Source organism: Anser cygnoides, chromosome 15 (genome assembly GCF_040182565.1).
Source record: "Anser cygnoides isolate HZ-2024a breed goose chromosome 15, Taihu_goose_T2T_genome, whole genome shotgun sequence".
Classification (NCBI taxonomy): Eukaryota; Metazoa; Chordata; class Aves; order Anseriformes; family Anatidae; genus Anser; species Anser cygnoides.
This window is the reverse complement of record NC_089887.1, coordinates 3455103-3480497: the sequence shown is the minus strand read 5'-3', so window position 1 is coordinate 3480497 and position 25395 is coordinate 3455103. Positions and strand designations below refer to the sequence as shown.

The window sequence follows — 25395 nt, the reverse complement described above, 5'->3', positions numbered from 1 at the left end:
CCAATATATGCATGTGTTTTTGAAAAAAATGGACTGAGAAGCACAGAGTAAGTTCGTAAGTCGAAAATGTGGATAGAACGGTAACTTTAAAGAAAAGACATATGCATTTGCAGTAGTGGAACAGGAAGGACGTTTGGAAAAACATCTGTACTTTGGCAACTTCACGCAGCCTGGGAAAAAATAAGTAGGCAGAGATTGCTCATATCGTGTTCACAGCAGGATTTTGTGTTCTATGAAACTTCAGTATATTCTGTAAAGACTGTTAAAAATTACTTTAATACCACTGCACAGGACAAAAAGAAAAAATGTTGGCTTGATAGAATTTTGAAGGTGAGTGTGACCTTTCTAAGGAACTGAAGCACATTTGTGTGTTGTTTCTTTCCAGTTTGAAGGAATGCTATGCTTACTCTTAAACGCCTTTACATTTTTCAGTCTGTTTAAAAAGGACATGTCTGGTTGCATGAAATCTCATACAACACTGAATGGGTGGGGGAGTGCTCATGAAACACAGGGGATAAGGGAAATGACTGATCTCTTTACTTCTGCAGGCATGCTTTTAATAATTTCTCCTACTGAGCCCTGGAGCTGTCTATGCGCTGAGATTTAGAAAGAGGGAAAAAAAATCAAAGCACCCAGGAGACATAATGCAGTTTTGGGCTACAGTTAAAAGCAAAAGACTAGCTTTCTTTCACAAAAATACTTTGGAGGCTTAGCTGAAGGAAGAAAAGACCTGCCATTGTCCTTGAGCCTTTTCTCTCCATCTAACCTGCTGCTAAATATATATCTGCTTCAGAGTATTTTCCCTTCACTTTCCTCACATTGACTTGTCTGTTTGCAGTTTCAGATCAGTGAAGAGCCCATATGCAGACTGAAATACTGCAATTATCTGGACATTCCCATTTTTCTCTTTCTAATACTCAGTTCTTTTGGCACCAAGTTTTTATCAATTCCATAGCAGATATTAGTGAATCGAGTGTATCTTCTGAGGTAGGTAAGTGGTTGAGAGGACAGGCATAATGTCCAGTTTTATTGATTCTGAAAATGGAGATTATGTTAATAGCCGTCTATGAGCATTGCACATCTGTTGATCAGTCCCGTTCACAAAAGAGTTGGTTAAAGCATAACCAGCTGCCTTTTGCATATAAAATGTTCTCGGCAAAGCTTTTTTAAGAGGGAAAATGGGTGTTTGCTTTCTTCTTCCGTCTTAACCTCCAGAGATACACTGAGGGCAGTCATGCCCTCAGGAGGAAGCATGTTTTAATTGCTCATTGATAACTTTCTGAAATGTTCTTTTGCTGATAGCAGTTTCAGCATTTGTTTAAGGCAAGGGTATCATGAGCCTATGAAGAGGCTGCCCTCACTAAGTGAGGGGACCGACCAAGCTCAAGTTCACAAGCAAGTAGTTTATTATGGTGTTGGACTGGAAGTGAGAGTGAGATGGTGTCATTCAGGCACCATTTTCCAAAGCTAGCGTTGCTGTTATCATTAATACCCCCAGAAGATGAGTTCTCCGGAGTACATGTAGTACTAGCTTGGGATCAGCTGGTCTCTGATTAGCATATGAAGTGACTTTGTGGCTGAAGATTGGTACATCAACAATAGGAAGAATTAGACTCCCAAGGCACATGGATAATTAGCAGGAGCCACCTGGGATTCCCATTTGCAGTGTTGCAAAAAGGCAGAGGGGATAGCCTTTACAGAAGAGTGAGCAAATCCTCCTCATAAAGAAGGGGGTGTGCGGAGGAGGAGGAGGCAGAAACAATCGCTGCCGTGCAGTAGCAGGTGGTTTCCTGCAGCTGTGCAAGGCGAAGCAGCGTGATGCGGCAGCAGCACGAGGGGAATACATATTGCAGCAGAGCTCCTGTAAAGGTGGCAAGGGAAGGCGAACAGTGGCCTGGAAAATATTTATGGTTCTCCAGAAGCTCTTCTTCATCCTTCAGAGTTCTGTGAGCTGTTCGTGGACAGTTGGCCATGCGTTCATGGCCCTAAGTAGCGGTAACGTGGAGGTTTTAAAGACTACATTGATACATGGAGTTCTTCTGTGAATGTACCGGCTTTCTGGCGCGTTTTTTTCTTTTAGTTGAATGTTAGTTAAGTTAGCTCAAATAGAAAAGTGGAATGAAAAATGTGTTTCGGTACAGCGTCAAATTTTTAGCTCTAACTCTAACTTGTTGATATGTAAGCAGTAATGGATTTAGGTTTAAAATCAGGACCACGCAAATTGCACCTTGGATCGAAGTCTCTTTTGATGCTTGAATTTCTTGAACTGCACTGTGATGAGGAAAAGGAAAACCTCCTTTAATTAAGACTACTCAAGTGAAAGTTTCCTTGGTGGCTGATATTTTTTTTTCTATCTTCATAATTAGAACTGCCATCTGGTGGGAAAAATGTTTACTAAAAGGTAGGTTTGATAAAATCAACAAATATTATTCTGCTATCAGAGGGGTCCTTTTATCCCTCCTTTACTTTGAAACTCTGACCATTGGTCTCAATTGTGTTATATTTCTGCGAGATCTGAAATTCATGCACATGATAGTAAAATAAGTAATCCCTTTCCCTCAAACCCCTGGAGAATTTTAAGAAAAAATAGAAATAGAGGTGGTAATGGTAAAATTTTCAAGGATTCTAAAACACAAGCTGTGATTTATTTACAGAGCGTTGTAGAGAGATACTTTCAGAAAGTCTTACCAGACTTTCAAAGTTCACCTATTTAGCACGATAAAATACCTTTCTCACTAGAAAAAATGGTATCCTTTTTGTGTATTGATTGTCACTTGAGTGCATGTCACCTATTTTTCCAAAGCTAGTGCCTGAAAGCAATTCACATTGCTGCTATAACATGACTTTGTATGGCTTATCTTCACTGCAGTCATAGGCTGAGTTGTCTATGATTTAATTGTTCCTGAGTAAGCTTAGGGATGGCCACACATCACTGAATTTCTCACAGTGTTTACCTGCTTGGAGTGCGCAACTTTTTTTTTTTTTTTTTACGGAAACTTTTGTTACAGAAAAGTAAAAGTCATCTCACCTTCACAAGGGTTTACTAACAAACGGCACTTTCTGAGAGTGCTTGTTTGGTCTTGGGACCAAACCTTTCAGCATCAGCTTTTGCTGATGTCTTTCAGCAAATGAGTTGTCCTGTTCATGTTTTGATTTCTTGTCGTGTTCCCTCCGTGTTCATGCTGTCCTTTAAGCAAAAGAACCAGCAGTATACATCCCTCTAATACCTGATAAGGATGAAGACATATTACAGCTGAGGAAGACAGCTTTCCTCCATCAGGGGACAGTCTTTTTCTTTTATTTCACCCTCGGGTATGCTCCCCCTTAATTCCAGGCACATGATCCCACCCTCTCCTGGGCATTTACTCAGTCTGTTCAGCTCATTAACCTGGCAGAAAACATTGTGCTTTTTGTTGGCAGGGGTTTTGCAAGAGCAGTGCTCTCCTGTGTTCCTGCGCTCAGCAGCTTGCGGAGGTTCCAGCGCACAAAGCTGGTGCGAGGCAGCACAGGACGGGATGCCTGAACCTCCTTCTGGTGACAGCAGCCACATCCGAGCTGTCCTTTCATTCACCTGCCAGCAAAGCCAGCAAAGATTAACTGCTCTTGGGCTTTCAACTTAATAGGCTTGAGGTTAGAGTAAGCCAGGAAGCACATCTCAAACATAAAACAAACTTTTCAGGCTTTTTAGTATCCCGTGTGAGGAAAACAAGTTAAATTTTTTGAGAAGCTAGCACCAGTGCTACACTGCCATGGCCTGTACTGTTACAAACTTAGTTTGATTTTTTTAAAAAAGTAAGTATGTAATTATGTGAATTCCTCCTTGTCTCTTACAAATCAATCAGGTGTAAGACTGAAATTTAAATGTCCATTTTGGCTTATGCCATTTACTGTTCCTGCTCTATATGGATGGGCTCAAAGTTTAAGGCTCTGCATTTTTGGCTTTTCCTCAGAGGGAAAAACAATTCTTAAGAGATAACTAATATAAAATTTTATCCATTTTTTCATTGATCATTGGAGAATAGTTAAAAATTGTGGGGGCACGTTTTTCAGCTTGTAAAGGTTAAAGAAAGAAGGATACTGATTCCTTTTACAACAAGCTTTTTGCTCAAGGTTTAGGTCTGCTCTCAAGGTAAGGCTGCTGTAACAAGGTGAAGTGTAACAGTACATGCAACATCTTTTCTCCAAGAGAATACCGGGCAATACTAATGGGATGGACTGGAAAAGGAATTAGTATTCAAGGAAATTGTGGCTGGTTTGGGCCATTGTTGGTATTTTTTCAGTTCATCTCTTTTTCCAGTAGTGTACAGGTTGCTGAAGAAACCACCAGACTTAGCTTTTGTAGATCAGGAGTATTCTTAGCAACTCTTGGAAGTAAGATACTTGGATTTTTGGAATATCTGTGTACAGAAATAAAACCTATGCCTTTTCTTTCCAGTAAAGATTAACAAAATGTCAAAAACAGTTCTGAGGAGAAGTTACCTTAAAGTTTGAGCTTAGCGATAGGTTGGCATTGAAACCAGCTTTAGCAGTGATGTGCTAAATGTGTTATGGAGGAAAGTCTTACTTTCAGGGTTCTTAAAGGTTTTAATTTTTGTGGCTTTATTTAGGAGCAGTTTACTTCAAAACAGAATAGCAAGCTGAGTAGAACCTTTGTGTGGACTTGATGCTGGCTAAAGAGTAATGTTTTTTCATACAAGTTATAAAGAATTCTTTAAATGTATATATAAATAACAATAAGTGGTAAATGGTTTGACTTTTTCCTTTCCTATAAAGCTTGTTTTGCATGTTTTGTTAGTAGGAAAATAAAATCAGCAAGAGACACCAGTGTATAAGCACCTGCAATAATGTAAGCAATGAAGTTTGTAAAGCTGCAATATTAGTCTCCTGGATATTTACCTCCAATTCAACCCAGGAAGACAGTACCAAGTTAAAACTACTTTGTGCAATAGGCAGATTGAGATTGAGGTTGAATTTTTCTGTTATTCCGTCTTGGAAAACTGCCATACATGTTACTTGCACAGAAAATATTTTAATTTTGTAACTGTGGGGGGCTGAGACAAAGGAAGCTGCACTCTGTGTTCACAGCATGAAAATCCTTGGAAGACAAGGTTCTTGATCCAGGACTTGGATCATGTTCCAAACTTCTAACTCAAGACTCATGTTCTTCCTCTGGATTTTTAAAAGTGGATCCATGGTTGCTGTTCATCCATACACATCGCTTTTATTTCACAAGACAGTGTTGCAATTTGACTCTCCTAAAATTTTCTGTACCTCTTCAGATGCAGCTTCCTCGTTTGGATCCAGACAGGTAGCAGCACTAAAAAGTCCCTTATTCCCCTCCTGTATGCTGATTTAATTTACAAATGTAATATGTTTGCTGACTCAATTATTTGTCTGTTATCTCTCTCTGTAATGGTAAAGTAGTTAACTTTTTCTGTGCAGGGCTTTCTTCACTAAATCATTATGTAACTTTAATATGCAGTCAAAACACTAGGCTTTTAACATGAAAAACGCAGTAAATGTTAGTCGTCAACATCTCCTTGAACTTTTTTCCTTTTTTTTGTTTAAAAAAAGAAAAAGGAACGGATGCTTCTTATCAAGAAAAACCCAGCAGTAATGTATAGGCAGAACTTTAGATTCTGGCCCTCTGAACAAGGTATCTTTACTTAGATAGAAGCGATTCTTTTAAAAACAAAGCTTTTCTTGGTATGGGGGGTATATTTTTACTATTCAGTGGTGTAGTCAGTGCAAAGATAGTTTCATAATCTCTAAATCAAGAGCCAGATAAGGAAGTTGAGAATTAACCCACATAGCTACTCTGATTGCAGCCTTAACATGGGCCTGTCTTGTCATGGGCAGAGAAGTAGCTTTAGTACCCTTAGCATGAGAAGGAGCTTTTCTGACTAGTAAAAGTAAAGAAACAAAAATCTTGATTTGCCACTGTATTTTAACCTGTTTAACTCCATGTCATTAGAGAGCATGACATTTTCAACAAGGCCAGCGATCTCCGTCTCAGTTTTGTTCTTTTGTGGATCACTTTTGGATTATATTTACTATGACCTTCCATTCTGCTCTTTCGTTTCTGCTTCTAGAGTTGGGCGTCGTGTGGACAGAAGGTAGATACAGTATATACTGAAACCAGGAATACGCATAAACAGCATGTGGCATGGTTTGTGTGTTGTGGATCGTTGGAATAGCTCTGTGCCAGTTCATCAACAATAATTTGTGCATATTAATATATTTGGATGCATTAAACTTCATTGGCAGTTATCTTACTCCTTAAGCTATTAATTTATGAAATCTGTTTTGAGGAAGGGTAAAAACTTGTTGGCAGCATATGGTGTGATATTGGGGGGAAAGGATGGCTGCGGGTGTGAATTTTATTTTGTCAGTTTAGTGGGAGTACCTCTTGTTCTTTAAAGATGCCATCTGCACAGGATTCTCACTGCAAGTCTTATGCTTCTGTGCAGATCATGCAAGAGCTCACTGAGCTTTAAGTTTGACTGCTTTGGGGGAGGGCAAGGAGAATACTTCATTCTGTGCTACCTTTTCAAGTATTTTGTTTAAAGGCTTTCTTCTTTGCTATCCACTTGCCATATAAATACACCCTGAAGGATCTACAACTTAAGTAGCCTTTAAAGGCTGGTTGTCATAAAACTTTGCATCAGTCGTAGAGTAGTTTTGACAAACACAGATCCTATTCTTCACCTACTGCTGTTCTTTTTAGATGCCGGGTGTCTTCTGTCTGTTCTCCCTGACCTTCCTGCAATTATCAGATTAATCATTCTTTTCACGCTCCGATTCATGGACTTTAATGTCTTGACCTTTGAGTTGTACGGTGTGTGAGACAGGACGGCTCCTGCCCCAGTTTCATGGTTGCTTCAGGGTTTCTCCATACCTTTATTCAACGTGTTTAAATGCATTCAGCTCTGTAGGTGTGAGCACACAAAGAACTCTGCAGTTGTGAGGGGTCTGGCTTCGTTATTAAATCAGTGAATGTTAGGCACTGCATATACCTGTTGTGACATTTCATGTGGTGATGGCTACTGTTCAGAAATAGGCACTCCAGCTCTTGATGTGATGCACATGTGCTTGCAGTGCATCGTATTTCATCTTCGTCCTCAAACTGATTAATCTTCAGGTGTTACGGGGCTCAGATAATCAAAGATATTACTAAGTATTAGAGCTCTGTGTGGTTATTTCTAGTGCCATCTATGAAAGACAATTTCTTCTATTGCGTGTTCTGTCAGTTTGAGATCCAGATTGCGTGTGTGCGCTCCCTAATGTGTTTCACTCCCTGCTAAGAGATCCTGACAAAGATTGGATCAGGTTGAAGCATAACAGACAAAATTCCTTCAGTGGGTCTTGATATGCCAAGATAAGAATTCAGAGAAGTTTGGTGCAAGTTCTGTTTCAGAACTTAATGTCTTTTTCAGTCTTTGTTGTTTCAGATGAGAGAATCAACTAGATAGCAGTGATTTCCATGGCTGATTACATGCTGTATGGCTGCTTTTCTTTTTTCTTTTTTTAGAACATGATGCATTAGTTTCTTGACACCTGAGATAAAAATAATTTTGTGATGCAGATGGTCAGTAAAAATGCTGAAGATAATATATTGCAGGTATAAAAAGTGACATTTTCCTTATTCTTTAAGGGGGGGAAGGCCTGCCTTTAGGGATGGATTTAACTATGTTACTTTAGTTTATGAAGAGGCCTTTGCATGACTTTTTTCGGTTCAGGTTATTTTTCACATTTACAATACAAGGCAGCCATTGCTTTACTGGAAACAACAGTGCAACTTCACATTCTAGTCAGCAGAAATTGCTCCTGGAATACTTTTCATCATGCCTAGATGAAAGCTCAACCCTTGTGGACTTGTCACAGTCTTTGTTCATCAGGAAGCTGTGTGGCTGTCTCAGAACCGTTGTTATGCTCTGCAGCTCCAAGATAGTGAAAGATTTACTCTAAAGGGAAGTATTTTCACTTGTATTCGGATCTGTTCCTTTTTTACTATAATTGTGATCAACATGGGGACACATTGTCTGGATTTGGCCCACAAAAGGCTTATGTCTAGCTGTTACCTTTTCCTCTTCATGTAGAAATGTATGGAGAGAGAAAATGGCTCAGGCCATACCCACTCAGGTGCACAGAAATTTCTAGTGGAGGAAATCTGTGATACTGTAATAACTTGGACAAGTTGTCCCTTACCTCGTTTTAGGAGCTTTTGTAAACTTGTTGCTATTTGAAGTATGACTAAATTTATTACAGTTCCAGAGCTCTAATAGTATAGGAGCATATCTATAGATTTCACACTGTATGTGCATCTGCCATATTAATGCTGTTGCAGTTTTTAAACTGTGTTACTTTATTAAGATGACACTGGAACACTTCAGAATACAAGTGCATCAGGGGTTACTGCTGGATCTCATGACTGGAGAGTTTGAAGAACAATTCTGAAAAGCATTTGTCAGGAGTAATACAGGTAGTGATAATTCTTCCTTGAAGTAGAGGGAAAGACCAGGTGACTTCTGAAGATCTACAGCTGTGCTTCGTGTGATTTTAGTGGAAGGTCTGATGTACTATTCAGCTGTTTGGTCAAAAGCATTCACTTTATTTTGTTTTGGAAGCATGCTTCTTAATTTAAATCCACAGAGGAACAAAAACGTTTGCAGCCCTCTGTCTTGCTTTAAACAGCTTCTCTATTTACACAGTTTATATGAAAAAATTAACCTTAAGAGGTTTGTTTGTTTATATTGCCAGATATTTTAGGAATGCTGACTCATTTTACCAGGCAGAGGGTACGTACACATGGGCAAGTTACCATCAAATCAGAAGGATGAGAACTTAAAGGATGTGGGGTGCTCCCGAATTGTGCTCCTGGCCGTGTGCTTGATCTTAACCCAAGCACAGTCGCTGCGAAGTGACTGGCTGCAACCTCACAGCCTAGCTTACCACACTGCCACAAGGGATCACTTGCTTTGTAGGAAGTGCTGTAAGCCAGGGCTAACAGAAATTCAGCACGGTGCAATTGGTCAGTATTATTCCAGAGAATCAAGGTACAAAGTGCCTGCGTACCACCAAAGTCACAAACTAACTACAGGGCAATGAAATCAAAGGCATCATGATGGTGGTGAAGAATGGAAACTCACCTGGATTGTGGAATACTCCATGTTTTGGCATCATCACTTTAAGCGCTGCTTCGAAGATGTACATATCATTAGTATAGAGAGGACCTTCTGTTCTGTGTGTGCTCTGGAATCATTGGTTTGAAGTTTTTGCTTCAATTTCTGTGCAATAATAGTCTGAAATGCTGTGCTTTTTGGTTTGATCATACTCGTGGTAAGTTGCTTGATGGGTTTACTCCAAGGATTTGATTTGCCCGTAGATTCTTCCACCGACACTTGGTCAGAGCTGTGTGTGGAAAGGCCAATCTGATGCTTCGAAAAGGAATCTCTAGTAAAGCCTTCCTTGGTGGTCATTGCTTAGAGATGTGCGTTTTTCTCCTAAATCTGATGAAGTTGAGGGAAACCCTTCTCAAATCATATCTCCATTTGAGTGTGTTTATTTCCATATCGTTACTATATATTTTATATTCAAATAACTACAAACTGTATCTCCTATGCTGAGCCTTTACTCCAGTTTTGTTAGTGTTAAGCCATTGCTTTTATTTGAAGATACAGCATGGTACAGAGACACAGCAGAGCTCCTCCAGATCTGATTTACAGTATCACTGATAGCTGCAAACTTAATTTTTTCTTGACCAATGCTAGCAGGTATGAAACAAAGGAAATGAACTGAAATACCAGATCCTGGTGCTGACTGATCCCTTTGTGTTATCCTCTGACCTTTTTCTTGCATTACTAAAGCGAATGAATGATACACTGAGCCGCAAAAGCTCATATGCAGAACATCTGTGTAGTCTAAAAATGACATTGTGAATAGTGACCATGGATTAGAGGCAGTGGTTACCTGTTCTCCATCCCATCCATTCCTGGCAGCCCGGCAGTTAATTTTGTTTCCAGAGCAATGAGGTAGGAATAGGAATACAGACATTAGGGCTACAGCTGTTTTGCTGCTCAGTCGGTGGCTTTAGGCAGTTGCCTGCGTGGATTTTTGTTGCAGCTGAGGCGATGCAAGCGCTGGAGGGCTGGCTGTGAAACAGGCTGTGACAGTTCCTGGGTCCCTTCCTCGCTCTGGCCCTGGCCTTTTGCCCTGACCTCTGCTGAGCTGTTTGAACCTGATTAAAGGGGTCAGACTCATCGCTGTTTGCATGTGATGGGTTTCACTGCCTCAAGGTGAGACTGCTTTTTTTTTTTGCCATGCTAGCAAGGTAAGCCATTCTCCGTGGAGTCAAGCAGGTACAAGAGGAGCATCCCTTTTGGCACCAGTTAGCTGTCAGGTTGGCTTTGTTGTCATTTGAAAATGCCCTCAACCTCCCCTCCTTGTCAAAGGTGGCTCCTGTGTTTTGTATCGTACTGTAATATTAATCTGGATGTGTGAACAGTCACAGAATGAAAAAGTGGAGGGGGCACTGCACACCTTTTCTGAGTCCAGGTCAAGTGTATGAGGCCATTCCTGATGGTTGACGGAGCTACTTTTGGAATAGCTCCAACAGCAGGGAGTCCCCAACTCCCTTGTTGCAATGTTTTCTAACTGTAAGACAATTATTTTTAATATCTAATTAAACTTCTTGTGAGCTCAGTCTTTTCTTATTATTATAGCTTGGGTAGGCCACAAGAGTTAATTACAGTCCTTTTTGCAGTTGCCTTTAACATATTTGAAAATTGTCAGCCTGTCTGTTCCTCTATCAGCACTATCTTTTTTTTTAATTAACTAAGTCAAGCAGTGGGTTCTTCAGTTATTTCTCAAGTCTCATACATTAATTTCATGCAAATTTTCACTCATGTTCTTGCCTTTTCCTCAGTTTGCATAGATGTCTTAAAACGCATGCTTAGTTCCAGACGTCATCCAGCTGAGGCTCTGCTGTCACCGGGGCAGAATAATTCTCTCGGGCCTTGTCATAAGATTAAGTTTCAAAATACCATTTGTCTTTTTTCTACAGTGCAGTATTACGTCATTTAGGTTGAGTTGCTATCGTAGGTATTGCCCCCTTATTTTCTTCTTGGGCATTTAATTTTTCTTGTTTCCTACTCCCCATTTTTTATTGAATTGCTTTCAGATGGTTTCTCCAATATGCCAATTTGCTTTCGGATTATTGTTTTGTCTCCCAACTACATTTGCACTATTTTGATATGGTTTGCTCCTATATTATGTGATGCTATTGAAGCTGTTGAATAAAAATACTGATTGCAATCATTTCCCCATTAATTAGGAGGGGCAGGGACAAACTAAATGCTGGAAAAACATTATTGGTAGCTGGATCCACACTAACTCCAGCCAAATTCAGCTTAGGCCGTAGAGCAGCATGAGCATTTATGGTGTCAGCTTGGGTCAGTGAACAGTGTGACCATGTTTGCGTGGCGCTGTGCCCAAGGTGAGGAACCTTCCAAGAAGCACTGGGGAACGCACTGCGGAGACATTCAATCTGCCTACCTAGAGAATGTAACCGCCTTTACCTGGACTAGTTAATCGTGCCCATGCAGAACTATTGCTGTTGTTTTCATCCTGTGGCATGGATAAGCCTCATGAACTATATCAATTCACACAGACGTGATAGAAAGTCTGTTCATTTCTACTGCTGAGCATAGGACAGACACTGTAAACATTGCTGTGGATGTGTCCAGACGATTTAATGTAGGTATGTTGCTACCTATCAGTACCTATTAATGTTTTTTGGACATTTTAATGGAGAAAAAAATGTAAAAGCAGTAACTTACTCCTCACACAACATAAAGAAGGATGAATTGGGAAAGTCTGCACGAATGTTGAGGTCACTGCAGCACTGCCCAGTTGCACACAAATGTGCCAGAAATTATCAACAAAAGACTTCAGGTTGTCATGTGAACCCGAACAAAGTGCTTGAGCATGCATTTAAATGCTGCTTTTAAGTCCTAACGCTCAATGGTGAGATTTTTCTTAAAGACAGCAAAACTGGAAAGTAGGAGCTGACATGTTGCTCACACGCGTTGTTGTTCTTGTTCTTTGTGAACCATTTGGTTATCTGAAAGGTGGCGAAGCGACTCTTTCTACAAGCAAAACCACTTTTGGCCAGGAATGACTACCTTAGAAAACAAAGCCAGACAAAACCAAAACAACAACAAAACAGAAAAAAACACCACTAAACTGCAGAGCATCTTGTTAAGGTCACTGCTTGCATTCAATACACAGGATATATTTCCTGGTGCTGTTTTTGTTTGTTTTGAGTTGTCAGCTGCTCAGCTCTGGAACAAGTTGTATTTGCTTAATTCCTCTAAATGAACTGACCAACCCTTTGCCTCTGGGTAAAGTTATGTTAGTAGGGTAAAGAGATTAGTAATGAGGGTGAATTGCACTTACTGTACAGCAGTGACATACCGGAACTGAGCACTGTCTGGGTTGGGTGACTGATCCATCTTTTTTAAATAGTCTTCATCTTCTGGTGCTGAAATATATGCAAGGAGGAATACTGTATGCTATTGCTTTCTTTCTGCTGAGTAAAGAAGATTTCTTTTATTGTATGGCAGTTAAATTTTATTATGAGCGGTATCTTTAGGGAGAAGGAGACAAAATAAACATCCTCCCCACTGTCCTTCCCCAAACAACATAGTTTCTGTTTGATACATTTTTAGAATGTGAAGGTGGCATAATACCTAAATAGTTTATCATTAAAGGAATAAATTCGTGCTCTTGTTGTACATCTTAAAAGTGGTAGAAGTAGTATAAGATATGATTGGCAGAACTCAAGTGAACTTCAAAATCAATTTTGAGAATTTTATGTCAAAAAATTCCTATTAAATTATAAAGTTAATGTGGTCAAACTGTTTCCTTGTATGAGTTAAGAACAAAAATAGGAAAAGAAATCCTGCCCTTAAAAACTCTGAAGCAAATCTATAAAACTTTGAATTTAAAGAACGCGATTTATGCCTCTTTGGAAACTCAACTTCTGCTCAACCCCCTTACTTTTCTCTGCAGTTTTGTTTACAGCATTTTGAACACGGTGTTTACTGGAGGTTATTAAAAATAAATTGAATCGTTAACTTCGTTTCTAAGATCATGTGGCTGAAATCTTTTTCCTTTAACTTGACTGCGGCAAAAGTTTGTTAGCTTTTTGTTGAACTGTTTTCAAACTAAATTAATAGGTGTGTCATCTGTAAGTTTGTAAAATACTCGAACAAAGCTTTTCTAATTCGACTCCATGTTCCCGGTCCTGCAGTTGCTGTGGGTCTCATGCAGCCACTGAGAAAGGATGCTTCACCTGAAGCAGGGCAGAATAAATTATCCAAAACTGCATAGGTTTTTTGATTACTCACGTGATGACTAGTGGCACAGAACATCAGGCTTTTTCCTGTGTAGGCTTGTAGTTTCGTGTATTTGCATACTGCTACTCCCTTAAATGTGTAGATTTTTCTTCTTTCAAAAGGGATTATCTTTTGAGAATAATTGTTACTACTAACCCTGTCGGCAGAAGCTGTGCTGCTTCTGGCATGCAAATGGCACAGTAGCGTACTGGCCTGGTTGGGACCAATGTTTGTAACGGATACGTTCTGGAAATGTATGGCCTGGCCTTCACCTGAAACCTGAGAGCTGGGAAATGTATTTATTTATTTTTTTGCTTTAGGTACTAAAAAGTAGGACAGTTCTCCCTCGAGATCCGTTTTCAGAAAGATGCACTATAAGGATGTGGCAGTTCTTGTTGTATGAACATAAGATGAAAAAAAACCACGTTCTAAAAATCGTCATTGCTGTGCTGCACTGTGTGTTTCCAAGGTTTATGCTGAACTCACTTTCTTTAAATATTTTAGCGAGCGCTTCCTCAACTCGCACTGATTTCTGATGCTGTCTGATGGAGCTTCAGGGAACCACCGGCACCAGATGGGGAACTGGGAGGGTTGGGGGCCAGAAAATTGCTGTAAGGTGTTGCCGGCCTGTGCGGAACATATAAAGGATCTCAAGCCAGTTGTGCTTTAGCAAATCTGAATGGTTTCCTGATTTTTGTCTCCCAAAGTTGTGTTACATACTGACCTACGGTTTTGCTTCCAGAAGGTTGATTCATATAAATCACAGGTCTCTGCGTGGTAATATTTGTTCAGACTGGTTTGTCTGCTCTTCTTTCTATCCCAGCACCAAGCCTAGTTTTTGAGACAAACTGAGCTCCTTCCAGGAGGGCAAGTTAAGCACCTGATTGTTTTTTCTGTCTTTTATATTCATGTGTGGTCCTCTCCTTTCCACCTCCCCCAGTCCCCCCCGCCCCGTAATAGCTGTACAGTTGCATTTCACAGAGAAGTGGAATTTCCTTATCTTGTTTTGGTTTTTTCATCTCGCCTGCGTGGGTGGACTTGCAGAACCAGTGTTCTAGATCTTCCTGCATCACAACAAGCATATTTGCCCAGCGTTGCAGATCTGTTACATTGAGCATTTGAAAAAAAACAAAACCCGTTACTGGAAGAAGACTGAAGAACCGAAGCTGACAAAGGTAAGCCTGCTACTTAGAGCCCAGCTTTGAGACCAAATATAAAAGGAAATTCCCAGGTGGGATTATCTGTGCTCAAGGCATTGTGGAAGTAGATTTCTTCTTTGTTTACACCCTGCCTGTTCAGCATGTGACAGAATGAGAATAGTGGTCATAGCCCATGCATGATGATTAAAGAGTATTTTCTTTATGTTTATACCATACATGATAATTTTGTCTTGGCAGCAATATTCATTTACTTACAATATTTGTATTTTTATCAGTAAGGTTAAGAAGAAAAGTAGTGCTTTTATCTGAAATACAATTGCTGCAAGAGCATACGTCTATGTTTAGAATATATTAGAGATCTCACTGGTTGCTCTTGCTCATTTCACTAAGAACAGAAATAAAGATACCATTACAAAGAACAGCAGAAATCTGCAAAGTACCACAGCCTTATAACGAGAAGTTGGGTCCTGTTGGCAATCCTCAGAAAATGAGCCCACCCTCTGTGCAAGTATGTCCAGTGGAGACCACTGCTTTGCTAGTAGCAAGAGTGGTGGATTGTTGCATTTGAGGTTTTGGCACTTTATATTTCTGCTAATTTATGACCCTCATGTTGCAACGCTGACTGTTCCAGTTAAATATTGCCAGGCTTTATTAATGGAGCGGGTGTGGCAGGCACAACTCTTCTACATTCTTAATACTGTGTTGACCAGAATGCTGCATAGGCTCCAATTTCTAGCTTCTTCTATCCAACGTTTACTTTTCCATAAAAGTTGCATGCAAGAGAATTTGTGGATCTGAGTTTTGTCAGCTCTTCAGTTTACGTAGATTAAGTGTTGATGTTTTCCAAGATGCTGCAATTAGTTACGCGGTAGCTTAGCATTAGTTCAGTGCCAGGTACCTGTTTCATTTCAGATGTCAGTCTAAGAGGCAGTATAGCAGCTGCAGTCATTGTTCCCTCGAGGATAAGAGTCATATATGCTCATATGCTCCTTTACCTTTTTCCCTTTCCAGTCAAGTAAGTTTTTGTCTTTTGCTACATTCACCGTTTTCTTATTTTTATAGGGGTCAGAGGTATTCACATTTCAGCCTTGTCTGTTTTGCAGGTTAATTTGTTGTCGGTTCATTCACGTGAAGTCACAGCGTAAGAAGCACTCTGTTTATGCCCACGGAAACCGACACCAAAGACCAAGCAAGTAAAGAGTTAACCAAGAGAGCCAGCCGCCGAGTTTGACGCCTCTGTAACTAGTCTGGTGGAAACTTTGAGGAAGATTGATTCTTCTTGTGGTCACAGGGAAACAAGGTCCAGCCACAGGCATGTAATAAATGATGTTTAATAAATGATTCCAAAAAGCTGCCTTTATGTGTTTGCTTTTACTTGTGATTGCTCAATTAGATACTGAAAAGTGCTAGGGTGGGTCTCCTGATGTACCTACTGATTTTCCACTAGTCTTCTGCGCTGTGCACGCTGACTTTGAGTTCTGCTGCTGACCAGGGGGACCAAGTTTTCCAGGGAGAAATAGGGAGAGACTTTTCTGCTCAAAATGCCTTCGTGCATCTTGGGCATGTCCAGAGAGCCTCTCAAGCTTCTGTTGGCACCGATTGATTTAAATAAAAAGCAGTAAGTTTTAAATAGAGAACACAGGGGAGAGGTAGGCAGGAGATACCAACCAAACATTTCTCCACTTGCACAGCGTGACCACCTTTCTGTTGTGATAATGTTTGCAGAGATGTGTAGGCTGGGGGGTTCAACTAGGACTGTGTACAAAGTCGAAGCATCACACCATATTTCAGGCTGCTACAACAAATTAACTATTTAACACTTTGCTAATGTTGTGCACACATTTGTTTTGACTCCCAGCATGAAAATAAAGGGAATTATTGCAATAAGCTTTCTGCCCAGTAGAAGTTGTTACGATATAAATGAGAAACTTTGTCCTGTACTTTGAGTAAACAGAAGCGACAGGAAGCTGTTGGAAGGAGGACTGTGTTTCATTAGGTACCAAAAGAAAATTTCAGAGGGCTCTGTGTCCATCGCCTACAGCTCAGTATGCAGCTCAAGCTGATGTAGTGCCGTTTCTCTCCGGTAACATAGCAACTGGACCACACCTCCTCCTGCTGAAAGATGCTAAAGAGCCCTTTGAGCACTATCTGGTGTACTGCAAGGGAACTGCACCATTTTTAATTACCACGGCATTGCCAGCTGATGCTTTTTTTTTTCATGGAATCGCAAGGATATTCTTTGTTCTCTATCAAGTAATCCATTTTTTCATTCACAGTTTGTGTAGTAATCCCATTTATATTTCACAAGAGGACCGAGTTAAATTGAAATGAGTATCAAAATTGTGTACATGTATCAGTGCATTTTTTTTCTTGTTTCAAAGTAAGCTTTTGATTAAAAAATAAGCATTCTTGTCCACCTGATGATCTTCTCGTTTAGCACTCCTATATGGTGGTAGTATGTTAACATTTTGGAAGAGTACTCAAGGATTTGAGCATGTTTTTCTTCTCACTTAGACTTTGCAAATGACTGAAAAGCTTTCCCCACTCCTAACCTCTCTTCTGTTGTGCAACAAAAGAGCTTTCCTTTAAGCATCTTGGTTTCCAAGCACAAGAAATCGTCTCTGGGCATTACTGAACGTTTGACTTAAGGTGTGATGAATCCTCTTATGCCAAGTTAAATTTTGTGATGTGTACTGTAGATTAATGTTTAACTTAGTTCCACTTGCTTGTTTTAGCTAGCATTGTTCAGAGTTTTTCTTTAAGGTCGTTTTGTTCAGATCTCAGGTTTTGTGCAAAAAGAAGGATGCGCTAAGTCTGTATTGGACGTCACAGCCTGACTTTTTGTTTTGATCATGTTGAGGCTGTTCCCTTTGCTGCCTGTCTTAGGAAGATGTTTGTTGCATTTTAACAGTATAAAACCCTTATTTCGGCTTTGTGACCTGCATGAGGGAAAGCCTTTTAAGCAATCTGAAAACTTATTTATTGATTTATTTTAATGTATTGGTATCATACCGTAGTGATTTATCACTTGTTGTCATTGCCATTTGGTATCAGCTTGGGGAGGGGGCGTGTTTTGGTGAGCTGTGGCAAAACAGCCATTGCAAAAATAACGCTGTTGGTGTTGCTGTACTTCGAGTTTTACATTCTGCTAAGAATTTAAAACAAAAAACAATAAATTGTAGTGTATTTGTGAGAGCTTGTGGCAGCTTGTGACTCAAGTACATCAAAACCAATAGCCTACCTAAACATAAAGTTTGGAGCTACACATACGTAGTAATCTTTGGTGTCATTGTGAAGACTGTATAAAAATGCAAATAAGTTAAATGTACCTTTTTTTTTTTTTAACTTGATAATGCTTATGTGTCCCCTCCCCCTTCTGTCTTTATAGGTCTACGAGGGCTAATCAATCTTGGGAACACATGTTTTATGAACTGTATTGTCCAGGCACTTACCCACACTCCACTGCTGCGAGATTTCTTCCTCTCCGACAGGCACAAATGTGAAATGCAAAGCCCCAGCTCATGTCTGGTCTGTGAAATGTCTACGCTTTTTCAGGAGGTGAGTGCTGTTTGCCACGATAACGTCACCGTTCCACAGACATTGACTATTTTGTATTCCGAAAGGAGTTGTGTTCTATTTGCAAATATAAAGGGGATGCAAATTCTGTTTCCCCTCAAGGTGGTAGAACAGAGACTTGGATCCCACTCTCAAAAATACCTGACTGCTGAAAATGAAATTATTGGCCTTTAAGTCCTACACTTAAGTCATCCTTGTTTAGGAAAAGCTGCTATTGGACATAATTACAGTTCTGCCTGCTCTTCTGAGACTGACCTACAGTCCTTAGTCTTAAGGCTGAATGTGTGCATTAATTAAAGGTGCAAGTTTTAACTTGAAAACGTGTCACAGGCTCTTCAGGTTATAATGGGAATAGGAATAAAGTGATATATAGCCTTGTGGTTTTAGACACTGGATTATGTAGGTTTGTATAAATATTTTACGGATCTTGATTCAGTGCTTTCTAAGGGGAAAACATCTTTGTTACCATCTCTTAGGTGGAAATACGTTAATAACTAGGAGAATGTAGACAATTGAATGCGTTGGTACAGTTTGTACCTTGCAGAGAGGAACTCCTGTTCTTTCACTTTCTCCCTCAGGTGAATAGCTTTGCGATGTGCCTTTCCCTAGGTCTAATCTGTGGTGGATATGACGGGCGCATTCTTTTCCTTAGTAAATAGTAGAAGAGCTTTACTATCTTAATTCCACATGAGTAATGTAAGGACTACATGGCTAGACATGAGCTTCTAGTTTTAAAAGGAGTCTTTTTTTAAAACCTGTGCATGCGCACATAGTCCTTTACCTTTCCCTCAGTGACTGATATGGTAAGCAAAAGAAAAAAAATATATAGGGCCATAATATATGCTCTTACAGAGCATTTAAGGTACCTGGAGACGTCTGTACACAGAGCAGGTCATTGCAGGTGAGTTAAACGTATGTGAAAAGTAAAGTCCTCCTTAGCCTTTCCAGTACAAAGTCGTTTTCTAATAATGCTCAGTACTCGTGTCACTTTGCAACTTTTCATGCTACTTATCAGTCATTAGTTGCATATTACACTTATTTTTTGATGTATTTTTCGACTGTTCCCAAGTCTGTCAGAAGCGAAGGTAAAAACAAGAGACAGACATACCAATAGGTTGTAGCTGAGGATTATTCATACCAGATGTGCTGTTAATGGGAAATATTACTCTGCCTAGATAAAAATTCAGTTATGGTGTAGAAATACTAGTTTCTGTAGATTGTTAATATAAAAACAAACATACAAAAAAAACAACTACTATTTGCTTATTTGAAAAAGAAAAATAGCTGCTGTTAAAATCTTTTATCAGGTTGTAGTATAAAGTCTCATTTTGATGAATGTCACCACATTTTTCTTATACACTTGTATTTTAAAAAACAAAAACAAAACACACCTTTGGGAAATGAGGAAATGAATTTTTCATTACAGGTGCAGGGGCTGGAGGAAAGATCAAGACTGCCCAGGCAATGATCTGTATTTCCCTTTCTGTATGTGGAGCTTTGTTGATGGGCTAGGATTCCTTTTGCTAGACTACGTACAAGCACGTGGTGAAGAATGGGGCTGTTATCCATAATGGGGTTTATACGCAGTGTTCTCGTTAAATTCGACTGTAATCAGGTTTAATTTTGCACACAACTTTGGGAATCTCAGCCTTCATTTCCCCAATCAAAATTCATGCCTGCACTTGAATTAAGTTCTAATAATTAATGCTCGGCAAGTTGAGGGTATGTAAATGAGGGAAGAGCCACCTCTGATTTTAGACTGTGAAGATAGCAGTACAGTAGTCTGTGTCCTTATTTCATGTTGAAGTATTGCAGCTAAGAGCTGTGGGAGGACAACAAAAAGTGACTCAACCACTTTGAAGTAAAACTAGAGCTTAGTCCTCCACAAGCAAAACGGTAGGGTCGCATCGAACTTAGTATATTTCAACATGCAAACAGTAATTACTATGTTATGTTTATAGCTCTCTGAGCGCTCATTGTAAAATTCTGTTTCCCGGTCAGTTTGATTTTTTTCACGTTCAGAATTACAACCAGTATCTTGCAGTTCTGGACTGCTTATCTTTCGTGTCTCAGCTATATGCAGTCGTTTTGGCGAATGTTCCTACGCCATCTCTGCAGAGACGCGATCTGAAGGAAGGACAGCTAACTGGTGGAGACTGCAGTGCTCTGGTTCTCAAGAATTCCTTCCTAATTGAATTACAAGGGAAACTTTGGGTCAGGTTCTAGCTTGTTTTTATGGAGCTTTCCCACTGGAATTAACTGATGCAGTTATCCCAAGGCATCTTGCCCAGTGACAGATGATCAGGGCAAGGGTTAATTTCATCTCCCCTCCACCCTTTTTTCTGAAGGTGTGATCTTAGGCAGAAGGAATGCTAGGGGGATCCAGTGAATGCACGAGAGTAAGAATTCCTGGGGAGAAAGAGACTGTTTTGAACATTAAACAAAGCTTACTGTACATCAATAAGCACATTTTGCTCTTTTGCTTTTTAAACAGAAAATGAAGGTCTGTTGTTGTTGTTGTTGAAGGTCACTTAGTTATGTAGGTTGTGTCAGTGTCTTCTCTTTGATAAACAGGGAGGCGCAAAGTTCTTCTACCTTGAAGTAGGTTGGTGGTGAGTAATGAGTGTCAGATGGTTCTCAGAACGGAGTTCTTGCCTAATAGCTTTTCTTGCAAATATGCCAAGCATTGAATCTCCATTTGTTTTAAGAAATATCTAACTGCATCAATTAGCATTCTCATTTGTGCTACTTGAAACCTATTTCTCAATAGAATCATGACATGAATTACAGAGCATGAGAAAAGGAACGAAAAGGATTTGGGAATAACAGATAGTGGTGAAACTGGATGAAGGGATGATAGAACACAAACCGTTCATCGAGCCTTTTGGCTGAAAGAGTTTGTGCGCTACTCTTTACCTACTGGTGTTGGTGCTTTAGTTTTGTTTTGCCAATAAAAATTAATTTCGAGATGGTCCATGTCCTGAGGTTTATGGCAGTTCTTTCACAGAATAACCATTCAGTATGTTAAGATCAGTGGAACTGCAGTCTGTGGCTGGAATATCAAGAATACCTGAGAATACAGTAGAATGCAGTACATCCACTCAGAAACGTAAAGAACAAAGCCTTTTTTATTCCCATCATTACTCATCCTCACAAGCCTATCAAAGTGCGCAGCACAACTATGTGGAGAGTTGAGAAGCGAGGACAAAAAGGAAAAAGAATGAGAAGATTTATGGCTTTGGTATCTTAAGATGGTACAATGTTGAAACAGCTTATGTATAAAATAAGTTACAACAAACGTACAAAGGCGAAAAAGTAGTTGTGACCCTTAACATAGGCATTGCACGTTGTAAGGGAAAATGCAGATTTTGTGCCTATGTAGTAAAATCTTGACTCTGAAATAAGTATAGAAAATATTACATAGTGCCTGCAAGCACAGCTGTTTTTCCGATTCCGTGGAGCATTACTATTTGTTGGAAAACCTCTAGTAGGTGTTCCTGTATTCTGAGAGATACGTGTTACCCATCCCTGTATCCATTGTAAATTTTCTGTACGTTTAAGTCTTAATTGAGAACCAATTTCTAAGAGGAGCTTTTAGCTTCTCAGATTGGACTGGAGCCTGGGACAGGATTTATGCCTCTGAATTTGATTACGAAGCCAGGAGAATGTTAAGCTGATATGTATGCAGGATAGATCAGATGTATCCGTTCACATAATTGGGAAACTACCTTGTATGTGGTTTTGGCAGGAGGAGGAGAAAAAAGTACAGATGCTTGGTTTTTTTTTTTTTTCTTCCTCATTGGTGTAGATATATTTTTTGGTAACAATAATGCAAATTACAAAGCCTAAAATCCTCCAAGTCAAATATTTAAGGGGGCAGGGTGGGATAGGGAAGTCATGGCTACTTGGGTTGTATGTAAGAATGGGGACTTTGGATCCTGTTTTGTCCCAGAACAGCAATTAAATAGTGTCTCACCAATCATTTTCAAATCGTTTGAACTAGTTCTCTTCCAAATAAGCAACTAATACTACTGGATTGAAAACAATTTAAAACAAAGATTATTTTAAACTGTTGGGAAGAGTTGTGTCATTGAAGTATTTTAAAGGTGACTTGCAAAGACAATTGTATATATTTGCACACTTAAATGAAAAGGTTCGTATAACAGCAAATTAATAAGGCTTTAAATGGATACTTTTACTTCTTTTTTTTGTTTTTTTTTTTTTTTTCCTTTTCATGAATGGGATCAGCTCTGATAGTCTGGTCTTTCCAGAAACAAGGAAACAGCATAGATTGGATGGATGTTTTATACATTTTAGTTAAAATATTGCTGTTGAATATGCTCAGATCCTTTTGTTTCATTTTTGATGTATTAGAACATGGAAGCTTTCCCTACCCCCTCTGCGTATATTCAATTGCATTTTTACTAGTTGTGTTTCTAGTTTCCGTGTGATAATAGCTAATAATGTGATAAAACTTCTTGTTAGATTCTTCTAATCCTAATGAAGCACTAGAGAATGTAAAATCTGCTGGCAGGTCTAGTGTCTGCAGTGGAGTAATTACGGAGAGTGCTGTTGGTTAAAATGACCAGAGAGCTCTGGGACTAATTGTAAGGAGTGACAGAACAGAGAAGTTTTATTGCTGCAGTTCCCTGAATTATGTTGAGCAGCAGCTGCGTCAGCAGATTTCAATTACCGTCCCACTGCTCCAGTCCCTTGGTGTCATTCTTGTTGGCATCAGAGTTAACTATTGATCTTTTTATTTATAGAAGCATTTTGTGGTGTTTGGCTGCAGAGGTATATCTTCTTATTTGGAAAAACTGGAGCTTGCAGTAAAGAAATTTCTTTGTAAGGAAATATACTAAATCCCAGCAGACGTGAGGACTAGATGAGAAAATTGTACTACCTTTTGCCTGCCCATCCCTCAAAAGACAATCTGTTTCACCCAGGGAGGTTTGTAGCACCAGACCTGTGCTTGTACTGATACGAAATGCTCAGCTTGGGCAGGGAAAAACATGGGGCTGGGAAAGGAAGCCCCTTTTTCCAGTAAGAGTGAGAAATTTCAAACTAATGTTGTTTTGGGTTTTTTTTAGCCTTATCTTTGTTATGTGTATTTGTTGCTTACTGTCTTCTGTGTTTGGGAAAAGGAACTGAAAATAAATGGCCGTCGATATGATAGGATCTTGGCAAAATGTAATCGTGGTGTTGCAGGCACCCTTTACTGGCAAGCATCTTTTTGAAAGGTTAGGGAAGGCAAAAGGCCATATGAATTTCCACTTGTCGAAAATAAAATATTGCCCCTTTAAATACTTCTTTATTTTAAACTTTCTCAGTTAAATACCAGTGTGATCAATATGTGTTGGTACGGTGCCATGGGGAAATTTGCCATTGCAGTTATTCTGTTCTTATCAGGCTGCAGACCAGTGATTCCAAATCCAGATGGAGCCTGAAGCCCAAGTGAATAAACTCTTCTGGGCCTTTCCCAGCTCCCTGCAGGGGCACCACAAGGATCCCTGCCTTCCTTTTGGAACCAGTATCATGGTGCAGGAGTTCTTGAACAAACACAGCAGTCAGCTTGCTGTAGAAGGGTTTGTTAGCTTTAGCTTCAGACTATGGATGCCAGACTTGATGGCAGAAGTAAGGAACAGGTGATGGAAGACTCGAGAAGATGAGAATAAAGGAGTTGCAGCAGTAGCACTTGGATGGAAATGGAGAGGGGAGTGGAAGGAGCTGAACCTCAATCCAGGGGAGCAGAGACCATTACCTTTTTTTTTTTTAAGCAGAACCTGGCTGTTTGTTTTTTATTTAAAACCAAAAAGCAAAAAAAAAGTCCGCAAATTTCTATAGGTTCTCCCGTGCTGATAGAAGACCGTGTCTCCCCAGCTGTGTGCTACCATTCACCAGTGGTGTTTCACATCACAGTTTTGCAGACTGAATAATTTGTCTGTGCACTCCCTAATATGCTTCTGGCAAAATCAGCTGGGGCAATTTCGGTTGCTACTGTGACCAACTCGACAGATTTTGACTGAGGCAGATTAGGAGGCAGATGCAGGAGCTGGTCCAGGAGCAGAACTTCGGGCAGCGGGACCCTGCAGGAGTGGTAACAGGCAGCTGACTTTGGGGAGCGGGGTAGATGTTGAGTAAATTTGTTCCCAAAGCCTTGCACTGCCATAGTATACAATGAAAGGCCAATACCTACATGAGGCTGCTATCCTGCTTGTGTTTTTTCCGTGAGCTAGGACTGGGCACAGCCGTTGGATGCAGTACGTTACCATGTCTTGGTTCAGGGGCTGGATGGCAGTTGACATCTGATATTCTCATTCTCACTGTTTGTCCCCAGTTTTGAAGGCTGTAATTTGTGAACAGAATTGCTGATCTCTTACAAATACAGTATTTTTTTTCAGACTGTTTTAATAAAAGGCAGTGGTATCAGAAAGGAAGTTTTTGTCCCCCTTTTTTAACGCTAATCCATCATAAAATAAAAGAAACTCAAGGGAGAAAACTGAAGTGCTCAGTTCCGGGATCACTTCTTTGGTAGTCTGTGACAAAAGGCTGTCTATGTATTTCATTATTAAGGCCATCAGAGTTAAATGGTTTAAATTTATTTGACTAATTGCACTCATTAATTTTTTAATAATTAAATGCATTGAGGCTGTGTAACTTGTTAACAGTCATGTCCTTTTCTTTGCTTTGAGCAGTTTTACTCTGGGCACCGATCTCCTCACATTCCATATAGGTTATTGCACCTGGTATGGACTCATGCACGGCATTTAGCAGGGTACGAGCAACAAGATGCACACGAGTTCCTCATTGCTGCATTAGATGTGCTACACAGACACTGCAAAGGTAAGGCTTGTGCTGAGTCTTCAATCAACCAGGAGTGTTGGATCAAAAGGAGGTAGAACAAAGTGCGTGTCTTCCAGTATAGCAGTCTTAACAAATTCCTTTTAAAACATTTGGTAGACTTAAAGGAAAAGACTTAAATAAATTATTCCTACTGTCAAAAATTACCTAGAGTTAGAAGCCGAGAAGCCTTTACATTGGTTTGAATCACCATCGTGTTCTGTTATTGGTTGTGAGTCACTGTCTTTTCTTTTAAATTGCCATTTAAATTCTATTTATACTTGAGGTAGTTGGAACTCTTCGTGTGTCATCGCTGATGAAAATAACATATAGAGGAGGCTGTGGTTTTGCTTAAACAGTATTCCGCTGTTTCCATGCTGCTCAATTGCTTACAGAAATGTGAATAAGAAAAAGAGTATTTG

General features: G+C 39.8%; 1 protein-coding gene across 5 annotated transcripts in view; it reads left to right on the top strand.

Annotated features, from left to right (window-relative positions):
• USP22 (ubiquitin specific peptidase 22) overlaps positions 1-25395 on the top strand; it is a 99128-nt gene that overhangs the window by 55598 nt on the left and 18135 nt on the right. For all 5 annotated transcript variants that reach the window (XM_048067213.2, XM_048067205.2, XM_048067231.2 and 2 more), the window contains 2 exons: positions 17946-18115; positions 24829-24976. In XM_048067213.2, coding sequence (XP_047923170.1) covers positions 17946-18115; positions 24829-24976 — 318 coding nt within the window. The remainder of the gene's footprint in view (positions 1-17945; positions 18116-24828; positions 24977-25395) is intronic.